The 25,009-nt window shown below is 36.8% G+C and overlaps 1 protein-coding gene across 11 annotated transcripts in view; it reads right to left on the bottom strand.

Moving 5' to 3' along the window:
- The window catches only part of Klf12 (KLF transcription factor 12), a 663,664-nt gene that overhangs the window by 227,857 nt on the left and 410,798 nt on the right, over positions 1–25,009 (bottom strand). For all 11 annotated transcript variants that reach the window (XR_015443733.1, XM_087193027.1, XM_087193026.1 and 8 more), the window contains one exon: positions 11,765–11,854. Coding sequence is in view for 7 of the 11 variants with exons in the window: in XM_087193027.1 (XP_087049153.1) it covers positions 11,765–11,854 (90 nt within the window). In the remaining 4 variants the exon portion in view is untranslated. The remainder of the gene's footprint in view (positions 1–11,764; positions 11,855–25,009) is intronic.

Genomic DNA, 25,009 nt, shown 5'->3' on the forward strand with positions numbered 1-25,009 from the left:
CATTGCATACTAGACCTCTGGGTTCAGCTACAATACTTGTACCTGTCTATATTTATTTATTAAGCCTAAGGAATGGATGTTTTTCAAAACAGCACTGGTCTCAAAATCCTTCCCATTCTATGGTGTACCAAACATGCCCTCACTTCCAATAAACAGTATCTGAGTGAATCACAATTTACTGAGCCTTGCCTATTCATAAGCTCCTGGGCTGAGCTGATGAGGAGTAATGAGAAGCAAAAAGCATAAGCTCTACTCTTCAGGAAGTTCCATTATAACTATTTCATGGTGCTAGTCAGCTCTTTGAGATACAGGAATATCCTTAACACAGCATTACAAATGTCCTACAGAATGGTTTGTAAAGCTACTACTGCAAGCTACCATAAGGGAAAAAAATCATTGCCCTCTTTTGTCTTATTTCCAAAATAAGGGTGCTCCTAGGGATCTGTTTTAGGGTAGGCTGAGATGTCCAGCTGGTAAGAAAACAGGGTGACCTATATCAGTCACCTTCAACCCCTGCAGCCATGCTAGGTACATGGCAGTGTCAGGAGGAGCCTTAGCCTTTCTCCCTAAGGAGTAACACAAGAGTCTTTCACCACTCAATTATTGGCTACTTGCAGCACTTAAAATTGACCAACCACTCCTTCTCTTCCCTCCTCTCTCTGCCACACTAATACCACTCTTCTTCACTATGGCTCCATAGGGAGAAGGCAGGGTAACAAAGGGCTCAACACTCTAGTGGCTGGTTAGGGATTCAGGTCAGCTCCTCCCCTATGGCAGATCTACAGGGCTTAGAAAACTGGCAGTGAAGGAGATCAAGTAAGAAATATTTCTTTCATCTCTCCTTTATAAAGCTGCTGCACTTATGTAAAAAATTTCTCATATTTTTGTTAAGAATTATTTTCTTTTTACAGATTTTACTTTGTAGAATTTTGAACATATACAAAATTAGGCAGAATATACAAACTCCTCTTGCACCCATCACCCAATTTCAATGACAATGGATTCATGAACTTTCTTGTTTTATCTCTATTCATATGCACTCTCCTCTCCTGTTCCTTTTACAGCAAACCCCAGACATCTTTATCATTCCATATGTAAATAATTCCATAAATATCTTTAAGGAATATTAACTCAGAACTTCATTTTTTTAAAATGTGGCCAAACATCATTATCACACAAAAATTTTTATTTTTTTATATAGTTATTTTCTCATCTCATTATTCTTTTTTCACATGATAAATCTCACCAGAATTTGAAATATTTTTGTAGGTACATTTAAATAATACAAATTTTAAAAGTTTTATTTTGAGATTTATCTTAAAACTACTTGTAGGATTACAAAGTGATATCAATTTTGAAATCTCTGCTAAGTATCTCATGAAAACTGCAGGAATAGAAATGGAAACAACAGAGCCTTTTCTCCTGTTTATCTTCAAAAGGCAAATATTTGTTCGCCACCTACCACATACTGCAGCCTCCTTTGAGTTTGGGTGGTTAACTCCGCTTCCTGGCCCAGGGTAAGTAAGGTGACAGAGACTAAAGGGAAAACTACACAGCTGGTACCTAGATGAACAAGTGTCTGAACTAAGTCTGCCTCACTTGAAAGAGTAGGCACTTTTGCTTCATTGTAATATGATCATTAAACTCATAATAAGAAATGCTTTCTCTCTGCCTTTCCTGGGATCTTAGAGTATCAGTCAAACCTAAGAAGGAAGGGCTGGTTTCCAACACCCCAGCTGCATGGATAAGCACTGAGAGGCCTGGAGGTATGAAGGAACTTTCATATCTTTCACACTGTCATTCAAGTTAGTGACTTCAGGCCCAGGAATAAAATCACATTTTATGTCTTTGAGGCAGTGCCCTTTCTCCCCATACTGCCTTATCTCTGGGAATAATAGTTCCAAAACTCTTCTTCCTGCTGTAGTTTTTTGCTTAATAACATGTTAGAACATCCAAAGGCTGACAGCATTTGGGAAGCTCTTGTAACAGCAGGGGACAAGCACCAAAGGTCACAGACAAAGTCACTCAAATGTTCCTCGCTGAGGCCCCGAAGCATATCACAAGAGCACATACTCTTCCTGTAGACTGCTTAGCAGCATGTGTTCGATTACCAACAAGCTTGAAGAAAAGTGAAGTCACATTTCAGGAAACCCTAGTGATAATCTACTGAGATATGCCACAACTGAAAACATGAGACAGAGATATCCACAAAGAAAAGGATTTCAGAGCTGCTACAATACTTATCTGGTTCACATAGCCACAGGATCAAGATCTCCACATCATTGAGAATGTGTATGTTTTTGGTATTTCCAATATGACTTGTATGTTCACAATAGCTTCATGAAGCAGGCAAAGCAGGTTTCCAGCTAGCTACAGATGGGTTTTATACTTTACTCCATACACAGTAGTTATAATGTGTAGACAAGATGAATAAATCTTGTCTTTACTGACCACTTACCTTGTACCAGGAACTACAAGAGATTCAAGGGAGAAATGTAAAAAACAGGATTCACCCTCAAAGAGATCTCAATCTGACTGAAGAGACATGACCACAAATACAGACCACAGGACTTATTAAAGAGAATAGGACACTGTAGCAGAATTTTTCAGGTAAGAGGCTTGGTCTGGTGTAGAGTCTTCTTTTAACCCTTGAAACATGCTCATCAGATTCTGAGTTCCTTAGAAAGATGGGAGACATGCAGAGACCAGCTGACAGCAAAAGACCTGAAGGCCTGCTTGCTTGATTGCTTATTTATTTATTTATTTATATCAAAAATAAACTCAGACCTTGCGCTTGCGAGGTAGGCATAGCACCACTGAGCTAAATCCCCTGGCCCATGAAAGGCCATTTATAATAAGCGGGAGGGAACAAACATATCCCTCAATGCTGCATATGAACAGAAGGCCTATGAAAACCAGCATCTTTAAAATGCTGCCTGCAGCCTGAAAGAAACACCAGTTTTCTCCATCGAAGACTGAAGTTTAACATCTGGGTCTCAAAGACAGAATCTCTGCACTAGGTTTTTCAGAGTGATTATGAATGGATCAACTTCAGGCTTTCTCATTCCCTTCTGAGACACCTTCAAGTTTTTGTAATTTTTTTGCTCATAAACATTTCTCATCTTTTCAAAACCACATGTGATTACTTTTATTTCATTAACATATTTATATTTTCTTATAAAGAATCAAACTTGAAGTTATAACAGCCGTTACGTATAAATAAGCACAAAGTTTTAAAAAGCCCTTCAAAATTCTAGCATTCCTTATAAAAAAAATAGGTCTGAGATTCTGAAATTATATGGTAGATGGCACCTGCCCCATCATCTCCAATGAAAACCCCAAAGTGGCCTAAAATGAAATCACCAAACTTCTATATTTTATTACTCATTTTAAGTTGCAGACATAAAGTATTACAAATTATTAAATATAAATTACTGTAATCAATAGTTAAGTTCTAATCCATTTCAGTAAATCCTGCAGACTGCTTCTCTGAGGCTTTCCCACAAAAGAATGAAATTATATTTGTCATATATTTAAGAAGTACATATAAAACTAAGGAAAAAATAAAGTCCCCATTTTGTGCCAACATACACAATCTAAATTAGGGTTAAAGTACCATTATCAGGGGCCAGGGATTTAGCTCAGTGGTGCCTCACCTGCCTGGCAAGCACAAGGTCCTGAGTTTGATCCCCGGGTACCGCAAAAAACAAAATACCATTATCATCTCCACTCACAAGAAAGAAAACTGACTTTAATGAAAAGGTATTAATACTTAAGAATCCTTGTCCCTCTTTAAGGACAAGAAAAGAATTTTCTAAAAATAATGTGATATAAGATTCTTATTCATCACACAGGAAGGGCTGTGCACACCCTACCGAGGTCCTGAGTCACTCAGAAGACACCGAATCACCCCGCTCCAGACAGGCAGCCACCTGGTTCCACACTACAAAGACGCAGAGAACACCAGACCACCAGACCAAGGTACTGAGTCCTGCTGTTCCCGGCCCAGAGGTAGGGGCTTCTGAGCCATCGTCCCACTGCTCCTGGTCCAGAGGAAGGGGCTTCCCAGTCACCATCCCTCCCGCTGCTCCCAGCCCAGAGGAAAGGGCTTTTGGGCCACCTTCTGTCCCGCCGCTCCTGGCCCAGAGGAAGGGGCTACCAGGCCACCATCCCTCCCACCCCTCCCGGCCCAGAGGGAGGGGCTTCTGAGCCGCCATCCCACTGCTCCTGGTCCAGAGGAAGGGGCTTCCCGGCCACCATCCCTCCCGCTGCTCCCAGCCCACAGGGAAGGGCTTTTGGGTCACCATCCCTACCGCTGCTCCCGGCCCCTGGCCCACCTCACCCAGCTCAGAGGAGGTAATCCGTGCAGGCGCTAACAGCCCCTGCCCCAGTCGAAATGAGAAAACACGTAAATAGTCTCAAAACCAGACTTCCAGATCACCTACAGCAACCCCAAAGGGAAATGAGATGGAACACTCTGATACTCAACCACCTGGACCCACTCAACTGGCAATAAAAGGGGATCTGGAAAAAATGAAATCAGAAATAATTTCTCAGATAACAGGAGAAATTGTGCCCCTAGTGGAAGACATGATTAATAAATCTAGAGAGGAGCTCAGGAACATGATGGAATCCCAACATAAGAAACAAATGGAATCCATAAAACAGATGCAAATAGATTTCCAGGACATGAAAAACTCCACTGAAAGTCTACACAGCAGAATGAGCCAATGTGAGGACAGAATTTCAGATATAGAAGATAAGACTGCAATTAGTGACCAGGAAAAGAAATACTGCTTCAAAATTATGAGGGAACATGAGAAATCAATCCAGGAGCTGCTAGATGATGCAAAGAAGAATAACATAAGACTGATTGGGCTCAATGAAGAAACAGGAGAGAGTGCAGATGACATAAAAAAATCTCTTTACAGAAATAATGGCAGAAAACTTCCCAAGCAGGGGAGAAGAGCTTGACATACAGATAAGTGAGGCATATAGGACTCCAAATAGCCTTGATCAAAAAAAATCTACACATAGGCATATAATTGTTAAGATTCCAGAAACACAACAGAAGAACAAAGTTCTACAAGCAGTCAGAGAAAAGAAACAAATCACATACAAAGGAAAGCCCATCAGAATCACAGCAGACTTCTCAACACAAACCATCAAGGCAAGAAGAGCTTAGAGTGACATATTCCAAGCCCTAAAAGAAAACAGCTTCCAACCCAGATTGATGTACCCTGCAAAACTATCTTTCAAAATGGATGGAGAAATAAGATACTTTCATGACAAAGAGCACCTTAGGAACTTCGTGAATACCAAACCAGTACTCCAAAGAATTTTACACAATAGCCTAGGAACAGACATTGAGGATCACAACCCTAGGAAGCAAAGCAGAATGAACCCATCTGGCATGACAAAAAATTAAATGTAAAGGGGGAGAACCCAACAAAAAGACAAAGTCATGGCAATGACAAGTCAATATGTTTCAGTTATAACCATCAATGTTAATGGTCTCAATTCACCAATCAAAAGAAATGGACTGGCAGAATGGGTCAAGAAACAAAATCCAACAATATGCTGCATACAAGAAACACACTTAATTCAAAAGGAAACTCATAGACTGAAAGTTAAAGGGCGGAAAACAATACTCCATGTGACAGGAACTCGAAAAAAAGCAGGAGTAGCTATCCACTTTGCAGATCAAGTAGATTTCAAAACAACACTGATTAGGACAGATGAAGAAGGACCCTACATCCTTGTAAAGGAAAGAATCCAAGAGGAAGAGATGACAATCATAAATATCTATGCACAAAACACTAGTGCACCCAACTATATAAAACAAATACTAATGGACATGAAAAGTCATATATGCACTAATACAATTGTAGTGGGGACCTCAACACCCCACTGTCACAAATAGATAGATCAAATAGACTAAAAATTAGTAATGAAATACTAGAACTCAATAGAACTCTTGAACAAATGAACTTAACAGATGTTTACAGAGTCTTCCACCCCACACAATCAGAATACACATTCTTCTCAGCTGCACATGGGTCATTCTCCAAAACAGACCACATACTCACACATAGAATACGTTTAAGTAAGTGCAAAGGAATTGAAGTTATCCCCTGTATATTATCAGATCATAGTGCGATGAAATTGGAGATCCATAGCAAAAGAAACTTAACAAATTCCATAAACACGTGGAAATAGAACAATACACTTCTGAATAACCAATGGGTCATAGAAGAAATTAAAGAAGAAATCAGACAGCTCCTTCAATTAAATGACAATGACAATACAACATATCGGAATCTGTGGGACACAATGAAAGCAGTCTTATGAGGGAAATTCATAGCAGTGAATATGCATATTAGGAAAACAGAACGAGCCCAATTAAACAACCTGATGCTCAACCTCAAGCTTCTAGAAAAAGAAGAGCAGGATAAACCCAAAGCTCATACAAGGGAGGAAATTATAAAGATCAGAGGAGAAATCAATGCAATGGAGACTAAGAGAACGATACAAAAAATCAATGAAGCCAAGAGTTGGTTCTTTGAAAGAATCAACAAAATTGACAAACCTTTAGCCAACCTTGTCAGAAAAAGGAAAGAAAAGGCCCAAATCCATGCAATTAGGAATGAAAAGGGTAAAATTACAACAAACCCAGCAGAAATCCACAGGATCATCAATACCTACTTCCAGAACCTATATGCCAATAAGATGGACAACACAGAAGAAATGGACAGATTACTAGATACATATGAATTACCAAGTTAAACGAAGAAGACCTAAAAATTCTGAACAACCCAATATCAGCCAATGAAATTGAAAATGTAATGAAAAACTTATCAACTCAGAAAAGCCCAGGCCCTGATGGCTTCACTGCTGAATTCTACAAGACATTTAGAGAGGAACTGCTGCCATTACTGTTGAAACTCTTCAGTGAAATTGAAAGGAAAGCAATACTCCCAAATTCATTCCTGGAAGCAAGCATCACTTTGATCCCCAAAGCAGAGAAAGACCCAACTGAAAAAGAGAACTACAGGCCAATCTCACTAATGAACATAGATGCAAAAATCCTTAATAAGATAATGGCAAACAGAATGCAGAAGATCATCAAGAAGATCATACACCCTGATCAAGTGGGATTCATCCCAGGGATGAAGGGATGGTTCAATATACGCAAATCAATCAATGTAATACACTATATCAATAGAGCCAAGGACAAAAACCGTATGATTATCTCCATAGATGCAGAAAAAGCATTTGACAAAATCCAACATGCACTTATGATAAAAACCCTACAAAAAATTGGAATAGATGGTCTCTACCTCAAACTGATAGAAGGCATCTATGAAAAACCAACAGCCAATATCATACTAAATGGTCACAAACTGAAATCCTTCACACTAAAATCAGGAACAAGATAAGGATGTCCACTATCACCACTCTTGTTCAATATAGTTCTGGAAACATTAGCCATGGTAATTAGACAAGAGAAAGAAATAAAAGGAATAAAGATAGGTAATGAAGAAGTCAAACTGTCATTATTTGCAGATGACATGATACTGTATATAGAAGAACCCAAGAACTCCACCAAAAGTCTTCTAGACTTAATAACCAAATTCAGTAGAGTAGCTGGATACAAGGTCAACACACAAAAATTAATAGCTCTCCTTTACATGAACAACAGACTCACTAAGAGAGAAATAGGACAAACAATTCCTTTCACAATAGCATCCAAAAAACTGAAATACCTAAGAATCAACCTAACAAAACAAATCAAAGACCTCTTCTCTGAAAACTATGGCACTCTGAAAAGAAAGATTAAGATGATATCAGAAAATGGACAGACATCCCCTGCTCCTGGGCAGGAAGGATAAATAGAGTGAAAATGGCCATACTTCCAAAACTGCTATATAGATTTAATGCAATTCCAATTGAGATCCCAGCAGCATACTTCATGGATCTTGAGAAAACAATCCAAAAATTCATTTGGAACAAGAAGAGACCCAGAATAGCAAAAGCAATTCTAGGTAACAGAGACATGGCAGGGGGTATCACAATCCCCAACCTGCAACTCTACTACAAAGCTACTGTGATAAAAACAGCATGGTACTGGCAAAGAAACAGACTTGAGGACCAGTGGAACAGATTAGAAGATGCAGAAACAACACCAGACACACTCAGCCATCTCATCTTCGACAAAGGAGCCAAACACCCTCACTGGAGGAAAGATAGCCTCTTTCATAAATGGTGCTGGAAAAATTGGGCTTCAACTTGCCAAAGATTAAAACTAGACCTATATCTCTCACTATGCACTAAACTAAAATCAAAATGGATTGAAGATCTAAATATTAAAATAGAAACTCTGAACCAGTTGGAACAGAGGATAAGTAGAACCCTTGAAGACATCGGTGTAGGAAAAGATTTTATGAACAAAACCTCAGTTGCGCATGTACTAGCACAAACAATCAACAAATGGGATGTCTTCTTATTAAAAGGCTTTTGCACAGCAAGAGAAACCACCAGCAGTGTGAAGAGACAACCCACAATGTGGGAAAAAAATCTTCACCTGCTCTTCCTCAGACAAAGGTCTACTATCTTGAATCTATAAAGAACTTAAAAAGATCAGACCTACCAAATTTAAAGACCCAATCGAAAAATGGGCATCTGAAATGAACAGACATTTCTCAGACAAAGAAGTAGAAATAGCAAATAAATACATGAAAAAATGTTCAACATCACTGGTCATTCAAGAGATGCAAATGAAAACAACGCTGAGATTCTACTTCACTCCAGAAAGAATGGCTGCTATCATGAAATCAACCAATAACAAATGCTGGAGGGGCTGTGGGGAAAGAGGAACCCTGCTCCACTGCTGGTGGGAGTGTAGACTGGTGCAAGCACTGTGGAAATCAGTATGGAGATACCTCAAAGAACTAGGACTGGAAGTCCCATTTGACCCAGCTATTCCACTGCTGGGGATCTTCCCCAAAGAATTAAAAGAATCATACCACAGTGATATATGTGCACCCATGTTCATAGCAGCACAGTTTGTAATAGCTAAAACTTGGAAACAGCCCAAATGCCCATTAACTGGAGACTGGATAAAGAAAATGTGGTTTTTTCATAAAATGGAGTACTACTTAGCCATAAAAAATGAGAAATTAGAGACATTTATAGCTAAGTGGATGCACATTGAGGCGATACTCTTAAGTGAAATAAATAGGACACACGTGTAAATACCGAATAGTTTCTCTGGTGTGAGAAACTGAAAGTGTAAATAAGATCTAAATGTATAATAGGTAATGTGAAATAGGAAGAAAAGGGGCAAAGGGGAAGGAAGTGGGAGGGCTAGGGGAAAGGATAGAAGGGAATGGGATTAATATGAGAAAATGGAAAAATAGGAACAAAATCTTTGTAAATAGGGAGGACTGGAGGGGTTGAAGGGAGGGCTGGGCAAGGGGGAAAAATAAGAACCAAGAGAGACTATGTAAAAGTGCAAATTTCCAATGATGAATGTCATTATATTGTATACCTAAAATGTACCAATGATTAGAATGAATAATCGATAATGTAAAATAGGAAGAAAAAATCCAAATGGGTAGGGGTAGTGGGAGGGGCAGGGGAAAGGAAAGAAGGGAAAGGAAAAATGATGAGAAATGGAAAAAATGGAAATAAAGTCTTTGTAAATAGGGAAGGGTGGAGGGCGTGAAGGGAGGGCTAGGAATGGGGAATAAATAAGAACCAAGATGAATTATGTAAAGGTACAATTCCCTATGAGTAATGTAATTGTCTTGTATACCTACAATGTACCAATAAAAGAATACAAAAAAAAATTTCTTTATTTTATGAACATCTAAATCTTTCAGGCAAATCTTACTGTTACACTGGAAATGATAGTGAAGGAGAAACTCTCCGGGTACTGTTAAATGTCAAGGGACAGGTGACAAAAAGACTTTGTCACTTTGACCATTGGTCCATGTCACAATTTTTGACTACAGAGTTTCTATAGTTTTTGCCTTTGTCCAGCATCAGTGGTTTGAACAGATTATTGCTATTTAAGTTGAAAAAAGTATTATCAAGTAAAACCAATACTATGAAATATGAGACATTTTCCTTCCCCAAAAAGCATTAAAAAAGACTATTTTCCCTGAATGAGACTTTATGATCTGTACAGACTATGCAGAAATTTATTTTATTAAATTCATGCATCTACATTTTAAGAAATGAAATGAGACATCAGCATTCTAAAGAAATAGGACAAATCTTTCTTGTGGTTAAGTTAATTAATCAAGGTTGAAACTACTGTATCTTCATAGTTTGGAGGATACATAGAGCTTAACTGGATGAGTTCCGCTAGAAAATCCAGGTGAACATATAACTTTTTCTGAAAAGCTGTCTATGAACAAATAATGTAGTAACTTGCATAGTTTTTTCTTTCATGATGCTCTACTCCCTCAGTTTTGGGAAGAATCTTTACAAGCCTGTCATTACACCATGCAGGGACCTATGGAGATGTATTACTGGTTGATATAATCCTCAAAGTTCATCTCAGAATTACAAAACTCAATGCTGAACACAAGAGTAAAAATGACATCCTCTACTATACGAGATCTGCTTCAAACATAGGCTTACACTGAAAAGAAAAAAATCATACCAAGATGGCATACGCATGCCACAAAATGTGGACTGTGGAAGACACCAAGAAAACCATCTAACTGCCACTGTCTGGGTCCATAACCTCGGATGGCAGCTTTCGCTTTTGTCTGCCTGTGTCCTAACCATTAACTGGAATCCCACATGAACTCATCTACAATAATTTTCATATTCTTAACAATAAGATTTTACACACATTTAAAATTTCTCTTTTGAGCACTGAAGTACAAAACATTGCTAACTATAGTTCCGATTTTTAAAAAGGTATAAGATAAAAATTATATATTTACTTATGTATGTCCTTTTATCAGTCATCTGTGCTGCCTTAGTGATGGTGGTTTAATGAGACAGGCAGCCAACACACACTTGAGCATATGACCAGTACTTTCTCTTTGAGATATAATATATTTATTGGCCAATGCTGCCACCAATTATACTGTCCTTATGCTTTTAGTGAAGCTACCAATGTTAACAATTATAAAATGCCCTACCTTCTTTAAGAGACACCTTTGCTCTTAGTGCTTATATTTTAAATATTCATAAATTAATTCATCAATTTGATTATACACTGCTAAATAACCATTATCTTGCTTTTAGGCAAATTTTAGATTCATTGATTTCAATGTCATCAACCATTCCCTATTCCTCATGGAGCTAAAGAAGGTAAATACAAATGTCAAAAGAAAAATTCATCCAATAAATACTAACATTCCCATACCTGTACTTAGAATGAACCATGATATTTTAACATTAAACTTACATTCCCATTTTATTTCTTAGTACGACTTCTTTGCTTAGGATTTTTATTAGCTTTTGAAAATTTCACACATTTAAATATAACAATATGGTTCTTATAAGGCCATTGTCCCTTCTAATTCGAGCACTCTATCCAAAGGACTGATATTTAAGCTTGTAACTGGGTGAGAATCAACCAAAATCTGAAAATGATTTTTACCCGAGAGAAAAAGCTTAGGCAATGGGGGGGGGGGCACACACAAATAAATGGAATTGTTCTGCAAGCCTCAGGACAGTCTAGAAATGAATGGCGTGATGAGAAAGACCAAGGGAGACATCGCTGGAAACTTCTGCTTACCCCTTGTTCAGATTCCAAAAGCTCTGTTTTGACTCTGACTGCCGGCATCCCATCAAGCATTAACATTCTGTTCTCAAAGGTGTTGATATTCTGAGAATAAAAGAGAGAGGGGAGAATCAGCTATAAAGCATCAAAAGAGGACATCTGGTGGAGTCTTCCTTCATTGGAATATCTTTAGCATTGCTAACCTAACTCTTTTAACAATGAAGTATAATTAAATGAGAGTATCAGCATAACCAATTATTTTGAAATAATGGCCAAGAAGTTGAATTAATCAGTCTGATTCTTTGACCTCTGGGTTGGAGGTCAGACTGTAATAAACTGAAGTGTGGTGACCTTACATTAATTTATATGGGGCTGAGACAATTTATCGCAGTTTCTCAACAGTGAAAGAAACTATAAGGCAAGTTTCTCTTCTCCTTAGTTCTAGAGGTTGTCTCATGTATAGACATCCACAAAGGAAACAATCAGATCAAAAATAACCTATATATTCTCAAAGCCTAAAAGCCAGAAAAATATAATTCTAGAGTAAATGAATTTATGTGGTATAAATTATATGGCAATTCTGACCAAATGAAAATTTCTGTATACGAACCGCCCCCCAAATATACTTTAAAAACAGCCCACATAATTGTAGCTTAAGAGTGACTGCTTAAAGCCATAACAGACTTTTTTGCCCCTGTTTTCAGGTATGTTTGGCTCAATTTACTACCTCTTGAAAGAGAAGCCTTATTTATATTCTGGCTCAATAGAAATTTAAACAAGATTTGTAAGAAGATTAAATAAAGTTTATTCTCTACTACTTTTTGTTGCTTTAGGAATTTTCTTAAGTCAGTAACCTATGAAAGGAGTCGGAACATCACACTACCAATGCTTACCTAAGACCAAATCGGGCTTGTACTTTAGAATGTGTTTAGAATTCCACCTTTACCATCCTGGTGTACTGAGTGAAGTAAGAAACTGACTGAGGTTTTAGAATGCTTATTTTTGCTCAATTACAGAATATAACCATGATGCTAAAGTGATCTTGATACAGGGATGATACAGAAGATGAAACAGGATCTCCAAATGATGTAAGGAAAATACTATAATTCTCAACCTGTTAGATGCCTGATACGCCAAGTCTGTGTTCTCTAAAATCAAAGAATGAATTCTAGGAACAATGGAGGCTAAGAGCAGAAAATATTTATTGAGAAGATAGCTCCTGAGGGGCAGGAAGGGTCCCAAATGGGTGTCTGAGGACCCTACTTTACAGGGAAAGTTTTATAAAGCACAACCACTTGGGTATTGGCTATGATCATCCAATAAGGTCACAAATATAGTCTTAGGTAACAGTGATCCAATGGGGAAACAAGTCACATAAAAAGTGTACATGGAAAGAACAAAGATTTTTTTCTAGAAAATGATGGATCCGGAGGTCTTGGTCACCCTCGGGGTGACTGGTGTCTATCTAGAGACTTCATTAGGCCAAGTGTTATTGCTTATCTTGTCCTTTGGGGAAGTACGCAAGCCTGGTCATTTTGTCTTTATCTTGGGGCCTGGCCATGGTTGTAATGTGTTTTTATCTTTTGCACTCTCTGGAGGACCTAGCCCTATCTGAGTGGCTATGTTTTTACTTAACATAGCTGTCTATAATAATTTTGCTAAATGTAAAAAAAGGTTTAATTATTAAATATTTTGGATACAGGTTAACAAAGTATAATTTCTGAACCTTGTTTTTTTACAATTAAAAAATTTTTTATTTGTACATGTTTATAGTACATGATGGTTACATTCATCATGGGGAGTTGGTACATGGACATAACACATCCTGATTCTTTTCACTCCCATCTAAACATTGATATTTTTGCCTTTCATAAAAATGCTTTTCCATAAAATAGTAAAAGTCTCATTTCAATCTACCATAAATTAAATGTTTTTATTACTAAATAATACCAACAGAGTACAGTATAGTGAAGCTCTACTCATGTTTCTTCATTCTACTTTTTAAGAAAAATATGAAATAAAACTTATAGGGCCTCATTAAAAATTGCTCTGAGAAGCCAACAAGAAAAAGCAAATTTATTCTAGTTATCTAATAAGTATTTTTAAAAAAATCAATGCCACCTAGACTAACTAGATAACAAAAAGAAGAAAACACATTACTGTCCTTTCCTTGAAAATACATGGTATTTTCAAAATTGGGAAGACATTTTTTCTTAATTTTTGCTTTTGATTTGTCTTGGGGTGGGGGGGTTGCTCCTTAGAGCAGAAGGAACTGTGGTATTGCTGGTGAGCTCAGTTAATTTGTTCCAAACTTAAAATTCTTTCATCAAGGCCTGTGGTTGTTTACACACTGGGCACAGATCTCAAACCCTAATGTGATCACTTGCTTCCGTCCTTGGAAGTGGCCAACTTGGCATGCTACCAGCCCAGTCTCAGGAAAGCCTTCCTGTAGCCAGAAGCCCTCAACTCCCAGCCTCCCACAGCAGTTCGCAAAAGCCTCCTTAACAAAGCATCCCATAGCCTGCTTGGTTGGTAGACAATGAAGGATGAGTTGAAATTGCTTCCTACCCTAGAGGTCTTGCCTGGATGAAAAGGGAAGAAGGTGCCTGGTAATGGAGCCCTAAGCAAAGGCAGAGAAAAGACAAAGAGCAATTCTGGAAAGACAGGTTTAATGAACTGTTAGAATCTGATTAGAGGCTAATGTCCCCTTTAGTGCTTTGTACCAATTTACAGCTGATATACTTTAACCATTTTCCCCACTGGCTGTGATAAACTCATTAGTTTTAAAAAATGCAAGCTAACCAGAGTCTTTGAAGTTAAAAACGGATAAATCATGAAAACCTGGTTGGGTCCATGTTCCACTTAGCACATTTAAATATGTCTTCATTTTCATATTTTTTTAAATTTTTCATTGTTGGCCATGAATAATTCCAGATGTGTTAAGAGCTGGGATGTACATTTTAGTTCATGTAAAAGAGAAAAATTATGAATTTTTAAAAACAAATCAAGTTTTCCCTGGAAATACGATTTTACCTTCTATGATTTTCCAGGATCATTCACAGCCATAACTATAATAAATTCAGTACCATAAATAACAATGTTAGTTGTTAGGGAACCTAGTCTCAAATGTCAAACTATTTCAATTAGTGTAGATAACGTCCAGGTATGTAGGGTAACTACAGTGTATATATGGAGCACATTATTCTGTGCATTCCTGATTCTAAGCCTGCTTAGCATACAGATTAAGCACTAAGCACCACAGCATGTTCAAACCTCCCAGGAAAGTGTATGGTTTTTAATTACACAGCATTGAAGATACAGTCCTTGGAACAAAATATCAATAGATTTATCTCACTAAGCTCAGACACATACAATCTCAGGTGACTACAGACTTTAAATATGTGATAGGTTCTAATAACATGGAATTACTGTCAAACATATCTTGCTACAATCTTAAAACACATTTGCTGTGAAATCAATAGCTCAATTGGTTCCCAAGAGGGAAATAAAATTATAGAGTCATCTATTTTAGATGGCACTTTTTGTATATTTATGGTATAAGCTCTTGATATATGATCCTAGACTTATACTTTATGTGTAATATGTATTATATACACAGGTGCACAAGCTACCTGTGTACAAGCTACCTGTTTCCTATGAGTGAATTTTATCAAGTAAAATCTACTACAGGATTTGTTAGAGGGCTTCTGATCAATACCTACACTGAGTAAGAACAACAGAGCTCTGGATAGCCCTACTTGCCAAATAAGATCTGACAACACAGCAGCATACAAATTATCAGTTTTCATACTCAAAAGCCATACCAAGTACAATAGCCATTTATCCCAACATCTCAAAATATCCACAATGGCACTTGCATCAAGGAAAAGGGACAGGTTTTCAATGACAGCAACTCATAAATACACACAATGAGGGTGACTCATAAATACATACACTAAGGGTGACTATGCAGGCCAAGGTCTACTATGTGCCTTCCTGCCCCCACAATGCAGGTCTTTCTCTTCCCCTCCTCTTGACTGTGGGTCAGTCTGCAAAACTGGAATAAAAAACTAGCCAGTGAATATTCAGCAAGGTTTCCTTTCCTAAGCCAAAAATGTTTTCTGTTGTTTTGCTCTCTGTAGATACAGGGCATATTTACTTATATATGTATTGACCTAAATCTTCATGATTGGTGACAGATGATGAGGCACCTTCACCCCATGCCCATTGTATTAAACAGTGATGTAAGGAAACAAGAAGTGGTTCAGGATTCACCAAGTCAAGTTTCTGAGGTACTTTCATGGCAGACCCTTAAAGCTTTATGATGCAAGCATGTCAAAAGCTAAGTGTCATCCTATGGGAAACAGCAACAGAATCACATTACAGGAAAATGAGTTTTGCATAAAAAAGACTTGTTATAGAAGTCACATCTCTCCTCTCTCTTGGCTAACCTCTACATAGTGACAACAATTAAAAAAAAAATCCAACAAGATCCTGAGTTCAATCCCTGGTACAAAAAAAAAATAGCAAAATTTTTCAAATTCTACACTAAAGATGTGCCAGATCAACCAACTAAGGAGCTAATAACTAATTACACAACATGTACAGTGAAATACAAGAGAATCAGTGAAATCCTCTGGATAATGGGCTATCAAACTAATCTTTCTGGACAAAGGGCTATCAAACCTAATACAGTGGACCCATGCTTAGGTAATAATTTTAGTTATCTCTTGCTATGTGATAAATCATATAGTGGCATGAAGCAAATAATCATTCTTATTATCGTCTTGGTAACATAATAACTCATGTTTGCATATTTCCATGTCCTAAGAGTTACGCATACAGATACTCATTTAACTCTCACAGAAACCCAAGAAGTTGAAGCTATTATTATCTGAAATTAAAACATCTGAGAGACAAAAAGGTCAAGTTGCCCGAGGACACACTATTAGTAGGTAGTGCAGCTCTGTTCTAAACCCAATCAATCTGACCCTAAGCTTCATGTGATTAACAACTATATGCAATCTACTGCCCTCCTTTCCTGTCAATATGCACCCTCCACACATACAAATGGAAAAAATATGAGCAACCTTACTGAAGGTCTCACCAGAGGAACTCTGGAATCTAGGTAAAAACTCTTCCCAGGACTTACTTGACTTACCCATGGAACTAAATGTGAAGTTTCTTGTCACTGATCAGTATCAATATTTGGGAGAATAATAATATTAAGTCAAATCAACCTGTGGTTTTGAAGCTATTTCAGATTTTTCCCATTAAATCAAGTTTCCAGTATATTTTTTAACTTAATGAGATTATATATTCCTATCCTAAATATTTCCCATAATTAATTTAGCAAATCAGTTCATCCTGATTACCATCCAGAGTAACTATGGTCGTCTCATCTGCTATGCAGTGTTTTGAAAATATTCACATATTTGGTGACTGAATATTTTCACAACAATTTCATGTACTTGGGTAAAATAGTAACTTATTCTTCTACATTTTACACTCAAAGATAGATGCATTTTGGCATTATATTTTAGTTTATAATTGTCAAGATTAAGTGTAAAAGTTCTTTTTCTATGCTCACATATCCTTCTTAGTAATTCAATTTTATACGAGATACATGAATAACCAAAGTATCTAAAAAGGTACAAAATAAACATCACTTCAAACAGAGACTTTGCCATTTGAACCTAGCCTTTCATCTTTCATTCCTTTGCAGATCAGGAGAATAAATATCACATTACCAGCTCTATTTCATTAACAGAACTAAGAGCCAAAACAATGGAGGGTCCCCCCAGTAAGATTCTCAATTTAAATCTCATTCATGGTTTCAATGATCCATACATCCATTACCCTGAAGTATTTGCTTTCAGTCTTTTTTTTTTTAGTAAATTCTTTTATTGGTACATTGTAGGTATACAACACAATTACATTTCTCATTGGGAATTGTACCTTTACATAATGCATCTTGGTTCTTATTTTTTCCCCATTCCTAGCCCTCCCTTCACGCCCTCCACCCTTCCCTATTTACAAAGACTTTATTTCCATTTTTTCCATTTCTCATCATTTTTCCTTTCCCTTCTTTCCTTTTTCCTGCCCCTCCCACTACCCCTACCCCTTTGTACCTTTTCTTCCTATTTTACATTATCGATTATTCATTCTAACCATTGGTACATTTTAGGTAGACAATATAATGACATTCATCACTGGAAATCTGCACCTTTACATAGTCTCTCTTGGTTCTTATTTTTCCCCCTTGCCCAGCCCTCCCTTCAACCCCTCCAGTCCTCCCTATTTACAAAGATTCTGTTCCTATTTTTCCATTTACTCATACTAATCCCATTCCCTTCTATCCTTTCCCCTAGCCCTCCCACTTCCTTCCCCTTTGCCCCTTTTCTTCCTCACATTACCTATTATACATTTAGTCCTTATTTACACTTTCAGTTTCTCACACCAGAGAAACTATTCGGTATTTATATATGTGTGTCCTATTTATTTCACTTAAGAGTTATCGCCTCAATGTGCATCCACTTAGCTATAAATGTCTCTAATTTCTCATTTTTTATGGCTGAGTAGTACTCCATTTTATAAAAAAAACCCACATTTTCTTTATCCAGTTTCCAGTTGATGGGTATTTGGGCTGTTTCCAAGTTTTAGCTATTACAAACTGCACTGCTATGAACATGGGCACACATATATCACTGTGGTATGATTCTTTTAATTCAAGAACTCCACCAAAAGTCTTCTAGACTTAATAACCAAATTGAGTCAAGTAGCTGGTTACAAGGTTAACACACAAAAATCAATAGCTTTCCTCTACATAAATGACAGACTCACTGAAAGAGAAATAGGTCAAATAATTCCTTTCACAATAGCATCCAAAAAACTGAAATACCTAGGAATCAACCTAACAAAACAAATCAAAGACCTCTTCTCTGAAAACTATGGCACTCAGAAAAGAGAGATTGAAGATGATATCAGAAAATGGACAGACATCCCCTGCTCCTGAGTAAGAAGGATTAATATAGTGAAAATGGCCATACTTCCAAAACTGCTATATAGATTTAATGCAATTCCAATTGAGATCCCAGCAGCATACTTCATGGACCTTGAGAAAACAATCCAAAAATTCATTTGGAACAAGAAGAGACCCAGAATTGCTTTCATTCTTAAAAACAAAACCTTTCCATAAAAATCTCATGGTGAAACACATGCAACAATCTCTCTCCACAGGACTAGCTGAACTCTATGTATAATGCAACAACTTATATCATCCTAACAGCAAGAATCACTTCTGTTTCCTATATCAGTGAAGTATTAAACTATCTCAATGATGTATAATTTACACAAATATTTTAGAAATATTTCCTATAAATGAGTTGCTAAACTAGCAAAGAAAAAAGAAGTTCTTACACAAATTGCAAACAGACACTTTCCAAAATGGCAACCAAACCAACCCAAACTGAAATCCAAAAATTACTAAAGGCATGTTCAAAGAGCCACAACAAAATCATGTATCATGTGGCAAAACTTCCGATGGACCACACAGACAACAGTGGTCCTACAAGATTACACCAAGCGAGGTTGTAGCCATTCCAAGTACATACAAGTACATGCTATGCTATTTCCACAATGAGAAAAAAGCTTAACAATATATTTCTCCAACCATCCCCATCATTAGACAACACAGGGCTACAAACTTTTAGAAGCAACAGGTACATGGCCTTCTAGTCTTTGTTCATCCTACAGAACCGGTTAAAATGACATCTGAGCTTCCAAATAACACTTTCCCACCAGCATTAAAACAGATTTTAATAAGAAGGTATTTATGTCATCCACACTCTATAAAGAAGTACACACACTTGAGTTTGTGAGTGGGTCCATGAACATCAATGAAGGCCTCTGCTGTGTCAGAGTTACTGCCTTCCATCTGTATCACCATATTCATGAACCATGAAGCACTATGGAAATATCAGGAGCAACCCGCAGACTGCAGAACAAAAGTGGTCAGAAAACAAGAAACAACAGTGGCAAGATAAGTGCCAACCTACCACCAACCAAACCGCTGAGAGAAAGGACAAACTCCCAGTTTCTCTAGGCAGGAATCAGAGCCTCAGTATGTGAGAGAAGATACTTCGTGTCAAGAGGGACTGAAAAGTGGGCTTGGTATCAGGTGAAGATACCAGAGAATTGAGTTCAGTTCTAGAAAGGAAGCCAGAAACAAGATCCTCTCCAAGAAACAGGGCTAGCAGGAAATAATTCTCAGGGCCTAGTCTGAGCAAAGTCCAGAGCTAGAAAACAGAAGTGGGAGTCAGAAAACTACCGTGTGTTCTATCCTGTTTTCCAGACCTTCTTCCCGGATACATACATGATCACAGAAACCAGGGCAGAAAGGGCCAACGCAGGAGAAAGGCCCCACATACAGACAATTAGGACTAATACTTGTGACACAATGACAATATGAACTCAGGGGTTCCTAAATTTTTTAAGAAGCAACAATAACATTTATTGAACATTTATATACCAGATGTTGTTTCATGTGCTTTATATTCACTACATCATTCATTTATGCCTGCAGTGACTCATTTAAAAAACAACTAATGATGACCAGGCACTCTTTCAGCTACTTAGGATTTAACCATGAACAACAAAGAAAGTTTTATGGGTATCATTCTAGTCATTTAATTCCCCAAACTTTTTTTTACTACAGTACATCCATATTAGAAAAGAAAATTATTAATGTTCAGAAAGATTAAATAATCTGCCCCCAAATATGAAATGATAGTACAATCCTGATACAAACTGTTTTTCATTGCCACCAGAAACACAGCTCCTTGCCACTACAACACAGCTATAATATAGTAAGAACTGTGCCAGCTACTCCAGCTAATGAGCTAGAACTTCTAACATGATAGCAGGCTGAGATGAGAGTTGCAAAGCAAAAGCAACTGGATCATACATGCACAGAAAGGAAAGAGCACCAACCTCATGGGAAGTCCTTACCCTTCCCCACAGCAGGAACCTCTAACCATTTACACATTCCCTTCTCTACCATTCTACTCAGGCTGTATCTTGACCATGTTAAAAATGTTCCCACCTCCAGGGCTGTGAATATTCTACACCACTGTAGTATTCACACACAACAGATTCTGTACACTAGCGTGTAAATGTCAAGAGGCAGAGATTTGTCTTTTTGTCTATAACAGTCCTCCTATCCTCAGATTTAACACTGTGTTGAACACATAATATGTCCTAAGTACTTGTTAAGATACTGAAAGAAAAATGTAAATGAATAGGTCTAAGATAGACAGAATATAGTAGTCAAAATCTTAAGAGCTATGAAATTCTTCATTAAAAAAATGCTCAAGAGAAGAATAAAAAAATTTAGTATCACTAGAGTATTTCATTCACTGGAGCAGTAACTGATCAGACCAGAAAAGGAACTTGGTGTCAAGTCACAAAGTGTCTTGTAAATTATGGTAATTTATTGATTCATTCAAAAAATTTCTCTAATTCTGTGCTGTGTGCAAGTTGCTAGGGGTACAACTGAATCAGACAAAAAGTTCCTTAAGAGAATCTGGGCGGAAAAAATTAAAAAACAGGGAAGAAATGTGTTTGAGCATAATATAATAGGTTGTGGAGGTCATGAAAGCTTATTAAGCAAAAGCGAATGTGTTTTTCTTTTATAAAGATAGCACTGAAAGTACTTGGAAGATGGCTTATAAAGAGGATATAACAGAAGGGACAACAAGCAGCTCATAGTCTACTACCACTGCCCAAGGGAACAGTAAGGTCTGAATTCATGAAGTGGCAGCAGAAACAAAAGGAAGGAAAAATATTTGGGTGAGAGAGCATGGAAGAATGAATAGCCTTTGAGGAAAGACCAGGTAGAAGTGTGGTGGTAAAACAGAGCATGGGGAATGGCATTGGTGTGTCTAGATTTTACACTGAGGTTGAGGTAACCAAACCACGTTATTCCTGTGTCCCATGCAAGGCCCACAACACTTGGAGAGAGGTGGATATGTGCGCATACTGTTTGCATTGTTGTGCTCACTCAATATTTTATCACAGAGGAGAAATTTTCTCTTAAGATGAGTATGTTTGAGTCATATAATAAAAATTTAAAAAGTAAAATGTAACCAAACATGGAAATACAGTACAAATTTGGTTAAAGTTTAAGAAGCTGTATAAACCAATTCTCTTGGTTAACTATATTATTTTTTAATTCTGTTTTTACTATCATATTTTATGGGATTTATCAATGCTACAGATGGCTGTAGTTATCAAAACTTAAAAAAAAAACCTCCTATTTGCCAAAGCAGAGGTTTTAATACTGTACAGTGACATTCATCACTCATTTCCCTTTATGAAAAGTCATTTGTATAAAATGAAAAGAATATCCAGAACAGTGAATGGAATAAGTAAGGAAATAACATCTCTGGTCTTTTGTGCCTAGAGAAAATGAAGATTACTATCAAGAACTGAGTCATTTATTTTCTGTAGAAAAAAGGAAATGATTATTGACCTATATATCTACCTTTCCTTGTCCATAATAATGTCAAGTGGCTCCATTTCAAAACCAAAATAGATTAACCTTCTAAAACATGAGCTGCTGAGTATTCATCTCCTCCACAGATTAAGGAAAAAAAACTTAGGAGTTGAGACAAGTAAAAAAAAGTTAAAGGAAAAATAAAAATCCAAGTTAAGTTTTTACAATTATGACTATTCTAATAAGAACAAAAAAGAGAATGAATAACCTTATAGTTATCCTCACTGGCCAAAACCTGCAAACTGCTAAACAAGTATACAAGAATTTATTGTTTTCTTAAAATAATCCAAATTAATTCCCTATTTGTATTTCTGATTTAACCCTTTAGTTAAGACTGTATGACAAATATGTAATTTTATCTTCCTTGAAAGATCTGAGTAATGACTTTCCTTTCTTATTTTGTCCAAGGTTTATCAAAGCACGTAAAAGATTATGTAGTACATGGCCATTAAAAATTGTAAGGAAAGCAGTTAGTATTAAAAGATTGTATCAATAATAACCAAGATGCAACAGTTTGCAACCCCCAGACAATAAAACCCGACACATAACAACAATGGCCTCCTCCCTCGACTGGCCCAACTCTCTGCATCCTAGGAATACAGTGGAGAACATTAGTCATTGGCCACCAAATAAACAAAGGCATAAAAACTGTAATCTGTCAATGTCCATCTCGAGCTATGATTTTGCCAGATTCTAAAAATCATGTCAGCAGTTACCATAATAAAAAATATATGTATAATTCATATAAGAGTATTCACTGGACATTTTTTACTGGGATTGCTATTAAATACTTATTTTCATTTTGTTCCCAATATCATCCTCAATAATTCTACTCATCTTTCATCTTTTAAAAGCATTCTGTCTTCTGCACCTATACTTTCCTCTGTTCATTCATTACTGTGTAATACTATAAATTAGAATAGGATATTGCCTAGGAGCATGGGATAATCAGATATTCCTGATTTAGTCCTTATGATTTTACTTTTCTTATCCATAATATGCTAATAACCTATTTCATAGAATTTTCAAAGGCTTCAAAGAGAGAATGTATATGAAATGCTTAGCATGTACTGAACTTTTATAAATGTTAGTAGATAACACTTAAAAAATTACAATTACTAATAGAAGTAAGTCATTAATATCTCAAATAATTCTCAAACTGATGGGGTCCTAATCTGGTTTTGACTCTGCAGAACTCACTAAGTTTTATGTATTAGCTTCTCTATATGAATTACTCTATAATAAGAATGAAAATGTTACATTTGAGAGAGAAAAAAACTGATGACAGGAATTGATGAAAGACTAACCTATGTATGATCTGTCTATCTATCTCATGTAAATAACAGCAAAGAACTATTTTATCTGTTTAATTAGCTAGGGACACAATTAACCTCTCCATGGACATTCTAATGAGGACATTCAATGTTTTCTGACTACTAAAGACAACCATTACCCAGGTGTGGTGGCACATACTTGTAATCCCAGCACTCAGAAGGCTTGGGCAGAAGGATCACCATGAGTTCGAGGCCAACCTGGGTTACACAGTGCGTTCAAAACCAGAGAGACCCTGACTCAAAAAAGCAAAAAACAAAAAACAAAACAAGGATAACCATGAAGTGTCTGACAGCCCTTTTTAAACAATCAAATGCTAGATTTGATGCAGTGCTAAATAAAAAAGCATTAGTTCTCCTTCACATGACTATCAGAAATACACTGTTTTAAAAAATGATATTTACTGCTGTAACATATTAACTAATACATTATTGGATAAGTTACCGACAAAATGTTCTGTAATTTAAGCTTACAAAGTTTCAAAAGAAATTTGTGGAAAACTTTCAAATATCATTTGAGGAAGACAAAAGAAAATAAAAATAAATCCAAGCTGCTAAAATTTTAAAATTAGCCTGCATGTAGGGCAGGAGAGGCCAGTGATACTAACACCTCCCTGCCATGACACATGCTGCTCTCAGCAACCAGATGATGTTCTTTTCTCCATCCCTCTTTTTCCATTTCTATTCCTTCTTGGAATATTTAGTGTGTGGGGGGTACAAGGATATATATATATAAACACACACACACATTCAATCTACAGGTGTCTTTCCTTTTATGAGTACTTCTGACATTTTTAAATATAACACAATGAAAGAAAAGAAACAAAACTCAATAAAACTTTAGAATACAATTTTTTATTAAGGAATTATATAACTAGACAGCATTTACTCAGGCTTTGTTGCTTCCTGCCCACCTCTTAATAAACCTAACTCATAAAAATAGAAACAGTATAATTTTGAATCTGCATAACTTATTATACCCAGGAAGTTTCTATTACCTTCTATTACCTTCTGCTGTTATTTGATACTGAACATGGTTAAAATGAATGTACACAAAAGTATACTTTCAATGGGCAATAGGGCTGGTAAATCTGCTCTGCCTAATAAGCCCATTGCTGTAACTCAGATGTTCTTTTAGACCAGAACATCTCCGCTGTGGACATTTTCACCAGACAGCCAGGGGTCATCTTGTGCACTGAAGAATATTTAGCAGCATCCCTGCCTTCTACTCTGAACACTCTCAGTTGTAGCAATCAAAAACATCTATAGACATTGCTAAATGTTGCGGACTGGGGACAGAGGTGCCCTACTGAAGAATCATTGTTTTATAATTACTGATATTATGAACTCACTAGGAAAGAAGCTTAGTTTTAC

This window comes from Heterocephalus glaber, unplaced genomic scaffold, assembly GCF_053883595.1.
Source record: "Heterocephalus glaber isolate CG9 unplaced genomic scaffold, H.glaber_assembly_v1.0 deba00001577, whole genome shotgun sequence".
NCBI classification, from domain to species: Eukaryota; Metazoa; Chordata; class Mammalia; order Rodentia; family Bathyergidae; genus Heterocephalus; species Heterocephalus glaber.